Source organism: Zingiber officinale, chromosome 7B, assembly GCF_018446385.1.
Source record: "Zingiber officinale cultivar Zhangliang chromosome 7B, Zo_v1.1, whole genome shotgun sequence".
NCBI lineage: Eukaryota > Viridiplantae > Streptophyta > Magnoliopsida > Zingiberales > Zingiberaceae > Zingiber > Zingiber officinale.
Genome location: NC_055999.1, coordinates 73,000,524 through 73,010,969, shown reverse-complemented (window position 1 = coordinate 73,010,969; position 10,446 = coordinate 73,000,524). Strand labels below are relative to the sequence as shown.

Here is a 10,446-nt window from a genome sequence, read left to right as displayed (position 1 = left end):
AATCGAACGATACATTATTTTAACAAGCGGCGGGCAATAAAGGTGATCAATGATGATGAACGTTAATCATTATAAAAGGAGATGATAGTGGGGGCTATTACTAAATGGATGAGCAATAATGGCGGTTGACGACCGTTGTAGGAGGGTCTTAATGTCATAATGGATGTCGTTACTCAATGAAGACTAAGAAAGAAAATGAATAATCAAAGGAAAGAGATAATACTTTTTCTCTTCTCGATTAATACTCTTTTTCATTCCATATAGCATCTCTATTTTGAAGTTTACTTAAGCATCTAAGGGACCATGAATGTGTTAATTTTGGAACGGAAAATTACCCTAGAAAAGGAAGGCTATGAGAAGTGCTTGACAACAAATATTAGTCCGCTCAGTGAACCATTCAAATTCAATCGCATCACTAACAAATCAAATAAGTTTAAAAATATAAAAAATTTAAACGTTTAAATAATCTTGAATTTAGAGTTCAATAACATGAATAACTATTTCAATGATTTACTTTATTTTAGATTCAGCTCAACAACAATATAAAACTTGACTCGATGATTCACTTATTCGATTTAATTGGTTTATCGCCTAAGGATGAGGAAAGGAGAGGCGAGCTTCAATACTATGATTTTAGGGTTTGAGACAGTACGATAATGATTTTGTTACTTGCATTTCTTTAACTAAGTTATTGTAGGACAATGTTAAAGATTATATTATGTCAATGTATTTGCATTTAGAAGCTCTTATTGCAATCATTTGATGGCTTTTAGTTGCATCTATAGAGTCATGTAGATCATATTGGAGTTCGAGGTTACAATATAGCAGTTATGTCTTCTAAATAGTTAATTAGACATTGAATCCCAACTGTAATTTACTGTAAGAATTTTTTTTCTAGTAAGATGACAATTTAAAAATAGTGACCGTTTAAATAGCCTACCTGAGTACTTTTTAATTTTATCTAATGACCAATCAAAAACTTCTATAAGTTAATATCCGGATTAGGTATACCATATTAAAAGCTGAGTGTTGAGTATTTATTATGGTAAGCACAAAATTTATATATTGGGGTAATAAACGAAGGCTTTAAATGTATTTTTTTTTATAAATAACTCTAGGTTTTCTTTTATACACAAACGTTGGAGACATTAAAATATTATATAAAGAATTATTACAAAATTATTATTTGGCATATTAGTATTATTTTCCCATATAGCATGACTAATACGAGGAAATTATTAACTTTTAAAATTCATTATTTATTTTTGAATAAATCAATTAATATCTATTGCAATATATGCTTGTGTGTTTTAATTACAACTTACCTACATACTAGGCCCAGGCCTCCCATGACATAACTTATTTCTTAATTAGTTTTGTCCAATTAATTTTGGAGGTTTGCTACTTTTGCCTTTTAATTCGTTTATCCAATAAATTTGAAGTGCAAATTATATACACTAGGCCCTCTAAAATATTTGTCCTTATTAAAATTCAAACTCTAGTCTATTTTTATTTTTCAAAAGTGTTTTACCACACCATCTATAAAAATATAATAAATTCATTACACTGATAAAATTCCATTAAAAATAGTTAAATGATGTCATTTATATCTTCTCATCATTTTATCCCACATTATATCCCAATTAATTTTGTCATATATATTTTTACCCCAATAAATATAAGATCCAAAACCTTTTTCTTAAATAATATTTTAAGATTTTTTTTAAAAAAAATAAATTATTTATATTTTTGAGTTTTATTTTATTAATAGTTAAACTTTTGGTTTGATAGTTAATTAATCTTTGTATTTTAAAAAAAAATAAATACAGCTGTATTTGGATCGGTCAGCCGGCACCGGCGATGCTCCGATTGGTCGGCCGCCACTGCCACCGCCCAAAGCACCGCCGATGATGCAATGGCCGCTAGATGATGGGCCTTATTAAAAAATATTAAATTATTTCCAAAAAATATTTTAAGTAATTAGGGATTTTAAATGGCCATTTGTTGAAGGAGGAACGAAATTATGAAAAAAAAAAAAGAAGGGGCTTAAGACTTAAAATCCACTCCCCAAAAAGAAAATTTTCCAAACTTTGGAGCAGAATGAACTCAAAAAAAGGCGGCGTCAAATAGATGGATGGATAGACGAAAGAGGAGAGCGGAGAGAGATGGGCAGCGAACCGGAGGTGATGAGGGATAAGGCGGCGATGCGGTTGTGGTCGCGGTCGCGTCGATCGCAGGGAAAGACGGTGGCTCTCGTGCCTACCATGGGCTTCCTTCATGACGGGCACCTCGCTCTCATCCGCACCGCCCACCCCCTCGCCGACCTCACCGTCGTGTCCATCTACGTCAACCCTGGCCAGTTCGCCCCCTCCGAGGACTTTTCCACCTACCCATCCGACCTCACCGGGGACCTGAAAAAACTCGCCGACCTTGGAATCGTCCACGCCGTCTTCTGTCCCTCCAACCTCTACGATTACGAGGGCGGATTTTCGGAGATGTCCACCGCCGATCGTGTCAGCTCTGCCGTTTCGTGCATCGAAGCGGAAGATGATGGGTCAGGACACGAGACCTGGATCAGGGTGGAGAAGCTAGAGCGGGGATTGTGCGGGAAGAGCAGGCCGGTCTTCTTTCGAGGAGTGGCGACCGTAGTGGCGAAGTTGTTCAACATAGTGGAGCCTGACGTCGCGATCTTTGGCAAGAAGGATTATCAGCAATGGCGCGTCATTTGTCGAATGGTATGCCTAAGATGTTAATCTCCTGCTCAAAATGCTTCCTTTATTATTTCTTCTTCTTCTTTTCAAAACAACGGATTATCAGAGACCGAAAAACGTTAACATATCAAATTCGGTAACCCTCTGTGGATCACTGATTAGATATACTGACATTTTCCCTCAGGATTATATGTGAAATTGATACTTCAGTATGACATCTGAGAATCACAGTTGAGAGGAATTACTTTGCTTTTGGAGGAATACATTTTTGAGGTGAATAATTAAAGACAAACTCAAAACAATCTTTTGAATGTTTACGTAACATATGGTTTTCTACATGGCAAAAGACCTGAAATGTTAGGAACTGGGTTAGTCAAAATAAAGGACATTGGATTAATCATCTTCTAGATTTTCAATGTGGGACTGTGTAAAAGATTAGATGGTTGAACAAATCTTTTTCATAGTTGTCAACTGTCATATATGATTACTGCTATTAGTTTTGTTTTAGGATAATATCGTGACCATAGAAATGCAGTCTTTGTTTCTCTTAGTTTATCGTTTACTCTCCTGTGTCTAACTGAATATGCCATCGTCTTACCCTGGTCATAAAAAGCAAAATTGTATGGACAGATGATATAGTGCATTGAGTGGAATGATAATGATAGTGGGCTTAGTTTAGCATTTAGCTTGCCATAATTTGGTCAGACTAGAGCACTTTGATTCTTTATTTTAGATTCATAGTTTTGTGAAGAACAGAGTTTGTTTTTCAAATATATGTGAATGCAACTCCTCATGTAGCTACAAGAAATGATCCAAGGAGGATTCTTTTTTATTATTATTAGGATTTTTTTATCTTATCTATGTTGTTTGCAGAAGGGGAGCTTTGGCACAACAATAAAGTTGCTACCGTGTGACTTGAACTTCATGGTTTGAGTTTCGAAAATAGTCTTTTGCAAAGCAGGGTAAAGGCTGCATACAATAAACCCTTCCCCGGGACCCGCATTGGTGGGAGCTTCGTGCACCGGACTACCCTTTTTATCTATGTTGTTTGCACCATTGCATTTGAAAGGTTAAATGAGGATGGATTTGTGCAATATATAGTACTCATGTGTTAGTTATGTTGTTTGCACCCTAATTTTGATGCTATATTTTCCCCTTTGGTTAGTTATCATCATCATTTGGCAACACAAACTGTGTTAGTGACTTTTTGGGTGTTTTTTGTTTGATGATCATTTTAGGTACGCGATCTTGATTATGCAATTAAAATAGTTGGATCAGAGATTGTACGTGAATCTGATGGTCTTGCTATGAGCTCTCGCAATGTGCGGCTCTCTCCTGAAGAGCGAGTGAAGGTCATTTTGACAACTATGATCTACTTCTTTATTATTATTATTATTATTATTATTAATTACTCCCCTGTACTGCTTTTGAAGTGTTTCAGTATCATACTATGAATGAAGTACATATTTGATTCCTTCTTTTTTTTCCCTCTAATTATTTGGAAATATTTAAGCTTTGTTGAAAGTATAAACATCTCTGGAAAACATCTCAATTGAGTGGTTTTGGTCGAATTTTTTGCACTAATGCTTGCATGAAAACATCACTTTTACTCTTTTATATTACTGAAGTGCTAAAAAGATCGCTAATGACCTTTGGAAGTCTATCTAGGGGTGGTTAGATTTTTATTCTATTTATGTGATAATGTGGATCCCTCTAGAGCTTTATTCTGTAGATTTACTGGAAGCTTGGCCATCAATGATTAGGGTAAACTTTTAGCTTTAGATTAATTTTCATTCAACAGTAGTATTGCTTGGATGGCAGGTGAAGTGCCTAGTTTTCATGTGATATAGTTGTGTATATTTGTGCCAATTTTTTGTGTCAATAATATAATTTATATTAAAACAATTGAAAAATCTTCTTACACTCTTGCGCTTTAATAGGCCTTGTCCATCTACAACTCCATGTCAAAAGCTAAGTACACTGCATTGCATGAGCAAACCACCTGCCAAGAAATTAAAGATATTGTCATTCAGATGGTTGACAAGGCTGGTGGAAGAATTGATTGTGTCGAGGTAACTGACAAAACACAATGATTTCATTCCTTCTGAATTCATATGTGATTTGTCATTAACAGAGCAGAAACTTTTCTATTCATTTTTAAGAAAGCAACTTTCTACTTTAGTGCGTACTCAACAAGCCCTATATATGTTGTCTAAGCTTGTTAGAAGGAAATTACACTTTAAAAGGAGATGAACTATTTGATTACTGGAACTGATAACCAAGTTAGTAACTCTGTCCTACATGGAATTTTTCTCCAACAAAATGTTGTTATCTATATGATTGTGGGCTGCTAGTGGTACACAATATGTGGGAATATGACCACCCAGGTCTTTGCTGTATAATTGTAGTCTTAGCTTGGTTGATTTTTATTAATTCATATGTAATGCTAATTTTTAAGTTTCAAGTAGCCATTGCAATCTCTTTAGATACTTTTGTCACACCCTAAATGAGCCTTTCCCATGTCTGGGAACATTTACTCTGACAGCATGGCAATTTAATGGGGGATAAGTAAACAAAGATGGTAATAAAATTGGCAAAAACACCTCACAAGATATCAGAACAAAAGGGTATGAAAAAGAAAAATAAGAAAGGGAAATGCAGATGCACAAGAATATACCAAGTCTATTTCATTACTATAAGCATGCAAGGTCCAACCCATACATCATCTATCCATGTTCAATGCAAGTGATTCATCATCATTAGAGAAGGTTGAAACACCCATATCGTCCCAAGGGGGTTTCTCTAGCATAAGGATACCACTAAGGTAATGTGATCCCCTAATTAAGCATTAGAAGGCTCAATTGCTACATGCCTTTCATATTTTTTTTATCCCTAATGTCATATGACAACCCAGATAGGCATTAGTCACTTACTTCGTTTAATGATCTACACTAAATGCTAAATCTTAGAACTACAAGTCCAAAAGAATGACATTAGTCCAAACCAACTGACTTAACTTTATTGTCAAACTATGAAAACCATGCAATGAGACTCAATCACAATGGAGGAACCAATATTCTCCAACAATATATTTTCTTTTTGCTCTTCTATTGTTTCTGTTTTTTGCTTCATATCTGATAACCTTATGAGTGAACTTGATCTTCAGATGGTAGTTCTTTTCTAGGATATCCTTGAATATATATGAGGACATGTAAAGTTGCTGACTTCAACTTACAAACTAGGAAAAGTATCAATGTGGATCAAAAATAAGCTACACCTCTTTTTTTTTATAGAAGTTGAGGTTAGTATGGAGCCTGTTGTGCACCATTTTGTACAGAATAGGCTCCGTTGTAAAAATACCAGCTTGAGTTGGATTGCCTTCCCTTGCTAACATGTCTATTAAAAGTTTCTAACACTTTTGTCGCTTATCAATTGTTCCGTGCGAGATTGCATCACCATTGTATGATGCAGAATTGATCAGATGAAGATGACACCTACTGTGCCTAGGCCAGAACCTCCTGCTTTCCATATTGTTGTGCTCACTTATTTCTTGATGTTTAATTTTCTGCAATTCTGTATCCCCTCTTCTGGATGTGTGCAGATTCTGGTATATTTTATCTTGAATTGTTCCTGGTGAGCAGTGTCAGTTTTCCAGATCAGATTTGCTGCACCTCCAGCATCAATTTTTTCCAGTTCTTCAGTACAATTCTGCTTCTGCAAAGAACAGATCCTGGCACCTCTTTTTCAGTTCTTGGTTTTGTTCAAGCCCACTACGGGTCTACTGATTCTTCAGCATCTGCCCCTTCCAGCATCAGTTTCCCTATTTGATTTTTCTCTGATCACTATGAAATTGCAGTTTGTGCAGGAATAACAAGCTGTTCATTGCAAAAATTAGAGTGATTCTTGAGAGATTCCAGTTCTTCATCTGCAGCAGCAGTGCAAGCTTGTCAAGCTGCTTCTAGTTGAAGCCTTGAGAAGTGCCTATTTTATGGATGAACAATCACTCCCTTTTCCCATTTAATTTTTTCATAAGCTAGTTGGTTATATTTCCTAATCTACCCGTCTTTCTTATTCTTTTACTAGATTATCACATATCCCAATATTTCCTTCTTCCTTTATCTCCTGCAAACCTAATTCTTTTCACAAATTTCCACAACCTTCACTTCTCTCCCTTCTCCTCTTTGTATTCTTTTCTTATATTTTCTCTCTCTCCATTCTTTTCCCTTTCTCTTCTCCTTTCTTATTGTTTTCTTCTTCTTTCCTGTGTCTTTGTTTTCTTTCTTTTCATAGCATTCTTTTCTTCAAACCCAAACCCTTCTTTCTTCTTTGCTCAGCACTAACACGCTCATATGACTATGAGAGATTAGCGTATTAGTGCAAATTAAAGGTTTTGAGTTTTTATCAAGATGCTAAGCGTGTTGGGATGGTAGCGTCTTGTCGTAGGTGACTATGTAAGATCAAGGAGCACGGAGGGATGAGAATAGCATTAATAATTCTTATTGGAACAAGATTGTCCAAGTACTGCATACTTGATTACCTTGGATCTTTTGGCTTTAGGTTGGTACAATATGGTTATATGAGTTTAAGACAAGACAACATATGAAGAGTGCAAGAAAACTCCCACAAATTAGCATAGATAACTCTTATGGGAACGAAAATGACCTAGAACAAATAATTTATCATCATAGAGCTCAATGGAGTGATAGTATTAATGTAGTCGATGGAGTGCATATACATTCAGTCAGCTACATGACTGTTATCTCAATTCCAAGTTTGTATGTACACAAGGGCGTAGCCAAGGCTGGGCTTTGCTGGGCTCCAGCCCAGTGCAGCCTAGCAATACCCAGTAATTTTAGGTCTCATCCAATAAGCAGCTCAATAATTTTAGGTCTCAATCTTACTATGTTGGGCTGGGTTTTACTGGGCTTAGTATTTTTAGCCCAGGATAATTATTCAACCTGGCTGAGTTTTACTGGGCTCAACATTTTTAGCCCAGGATAATTATTCATCCTGGCTATGCCATTATATGTACAAGTTCCACTACTTGGTAAATTATTACAATATTTGAACCGTATCAAATATATTAACAAACTAGCTCTTTGTTGATCTTCAAATGCAGGTAGTCGAACAAGAAAGTCTGGTAGCCGTGGAAGACATCCGCACTCCTGTTGTGATTTGCGTTGCAGCTTGGTTCGGCAAAGTTAGATTGATTGACAACATGGAAATCAACCCATGTGGCATATAATGATGCAATTGTTGGACTTGAATCTGTGATCAGTAGCTTGCCAGTAGTTATCGTCGTCCTTTAGGCTTCGACCTTCATAAACTGCAGCATCCAGAAGTTGTTGCGCACCTTTACTTTTGAATACAAGTATAAAAGATGCTTGTTGTGATTGGTCTTCTTCCTCGTGATACTTGTTGACATACATGAGAGTTGAAAAAATCCAGGCCAGATGTTGCCATTTCTGATGTCTGTAAAATCTTTTCCTTTCCGAATATCATTTTTTTTTTCATCTTAGTAGTATTTTTATCTTACTTTAAGGATACAAATGGCATTTTTCTCACTTAAGGGTAGATCTCTATCTATATATAGAAGTGAGGGAGACGATTTTATAGATTTGTTCCATATCTTCTTGAGATTGAGAGATTTTCATCCTCAAATGGAAACCTGTGTTTAACTACTAGCAATAACAAATGGAAGACAAAGTTAAACCCTTTCCTAAAATGTTATATAAATTTAATATTTTTAGCATATTGATAAAAAAAAAAACCTTCTAAATTTGTCTTCATGTTATTATTATATTTTATCATTATTAATTAAATTTTCTTTGTATATTTATCTGAGTCTCACAATATCTAATTAGAGTATTTATCGTTAGGGATATTTTCATCTTCTTGTTTTTGACCTTTTAAGATGATAGGTATATTTAAAAAATTATTTAATTGATGTTAGGGTATTAACTTTTATTTTGAATTAATTTATTTGGGTTAGATCTTTTATTATGTTCTTCAATATTTGAATCTCCGAATAATTGCTATTATGTCCTCCTGCGTCACACAGAATTAAACAACCCTAGCGGTCATGGTAAATCAACCAAAAGGGCAAACATTTTCCATGAAGCACGATAAAAGGACTGCCCTGCCGAGCTTCAGCTAGCCCTCCCTCTGCATGAACACTGCAGTGGACCTCCTCCCGTTGCTTACTGCCAACACGGCCACTGTCTGACGCTGCCAAACACGTAAAGAATCTAAAAAAGCAAGTCCAGCTCGAGACGATCAAATCAACGGCCGCTGGATCCACAACCCTTCAACAGTGAAAAGTACAATCAAACAGGAGCTGCAGCGAGCATCGGTTGCGCGTGTGATAAAACGATAAACAAACAACCAGAGCTTCAATATGATTGCCTCAAGAATCTCCTGACCGACCTCGACGCATCGCGCCCTGCATGCGGAGCCCTAGCACACGACTGCACTGCAACACTCACTTCAGCACAAGACATTGCTGATGAACACTGATTTTTTCTTTTTTTTAGTTTCTGAGGGAAACTGATCAGTATAGTTAAATGATCAAGAATTTAACAGTACTGCCAAACATCCCCCTTTTGAACGATCGTTTTGTTTTTCTGAAAACATCTCTAACAATGAGTGATGAGTCGATCGAGAAGTTATTTTACCTCTAGAAACACTAAATGAACTCTAGTTCACTGTAAAATTTTCCATCAGAATTCCGTCTCCACATAATCTGATCTCCCAGCTCACTAACTAAAGATCAAATCGCTGAAACTGAATGGAAGATCGATGTACACTGAACAGAAATCTCAAGTGGATGACAAGAATTCTCCATGAACTTACCAAAAGCTTGAAGTATTCAGGACTGCGTTCAGTTGCACCCTGCTAGCTAAATCGCCAAGCAGACGGTGACTTGGCCACTTGGGAGAGGATCGATCTACTCCCTCCGGGAGAGGCTCCGCCAGAACCCGCCGCCGTAGAAGTTGTCCCGCATCACATTCTCCAAGTCGTGCATCGCCTCTTCCGGAGACCTCGCTGGGCACGCCTCAGCCGGCTTGTCTTTCGACGCCCTGAGTTCCTTCCGTTCGGTCGCTTCTCTGTTCCGCGAGCACCGCGCCTTGCAGTGCCGCAGGGCGCACCGGACGAGCCCCTGGGGGAGTTTCACCGCCACGATCACGAGAAGCTTCACCACGCAGCAGGGGCAGCAGCAACAGATCGCCGCGCACTCCGCCGCCGTCTCCCCAGCCGCCTCCCCCAGCCGCCGCGCCCGTCTCTCCTCCTTCCCGACCCTCCTGACCGGCTCCGCCGAGGTCGTCGGGGCAGAATCTGATTCCGGAATCGCGCTCGTCCTCTTCCTCCCACCGTAGGCCATGACAAAGGTACTTTGAGCTTCTCCGTCTGGCGGCGAAGAAAAGAGCAGCGGAGGAGGAAGTTTTGTCGACGGAGAAAATAAGATGTTCCTCAGGAGCAAATTAAGACCACAATAATATCGGTTCCACTCACTACACGTGGACATTAATTTCGTGAATCAAATCTAATTTCGGCAACTAGTGCAGTTTGTGCCAGATAGCGGACCGAAAAAACAAAGTCAGAAAATAATGGGTACGTAGGTTCTATTGGGTGAGGGAGCTGGCAGCATTTCGAGCGGAGAGGCTTCTGGGTCCCGAATGACGAGCTGCGCTGTACACTAGACACGTCATCGCGATGCGACGAGCGACATGAGCGG

The 10,446-nt window shown here is 37.8% G+C and overlaps 2 protein-coding genes across 2 annotated transcripts; one reads left to right on the top strand and one right to left on the bottom strand.

Annotated features, from left to right (window-relative positions):
• The first annotated feature begins 2,098 nt into the window (after positions 1 to 2,098).
• Positions 2,099 to 8,246, top strand: LOC122006015 (pantoate--beta-alanine ligase-like). The gene is made up of 4 exons (XM_042561311.1): positions 2,099 to 2,735; positions 3,950 to 4,063; positions 4,652 to 4,783; positions 7,831 to 8,246. Exons 1-4 carry the CDS (start codon positions 2,166 to 2,168, stop codon positions 7,954 to 7,956), a joined length of 942 nt encoding a protein of 313 aa, XP_042417245.1. The 5' UTR covers positions 2,099 to 2,165; the 3' UTR covers positions 7,957 to 8,246.
• Positions 8,247 to 9,392: 1,146 nt separating this feature from the next.
• LOC122006016 lies at positions 9,393 to 10,120 on the bottom strand. Its single transcript, XM_042561312.1, has one exon. The coding sequence runs from the start codon at positions 10,090 to 10,092 to the stop codon at positions 9,658 to 9,660; it is 435 nt and encodes a 144-aa protein (XP_042417246.1). The 5' UTR covers positions 10,093 to 10,120; the 3' UTR covers positions 9,393 to 9,657.
• Positions 10,121 to 10,446: the final 326 nt, after the last annotated feature.

What these genes read in the sequence shown, in the direction of transcription:
- LOC122006015 (XM_042561311.1), top strand. Translation starts at nt 2,166, where the DNA reads ATGGGCAGCGAACCGGAGGTGATGAGGGATAAGGCGGCGATGCGGTTG. An exon ending in GGCGCGTCATTTGTCGAATG is followed by an intron (nt 2,736 to 3,949) that starts GTATGCCTAAGA and finishes TGATCATTTTAG; the next exon opens with GTACGCGATCTTGATTATGC. An exon ending in GAAGAATTGATTGTGTCGAG is followed by an intron (nt 4,784 to 7,830) that starts GTAACTGACAAA and finishes CTTCAAATGCAG; the next exon opens with GTAGTCGAACAAGAAAGTCT.
- LOC122006016 (XM_042561312.1), bottom strand. Translation starts at nt 10,092, where the DNA reads ATGGCCTACGGTGGGAGGAAGAGGACGAGCGCGATTCCGGAATCAGAT.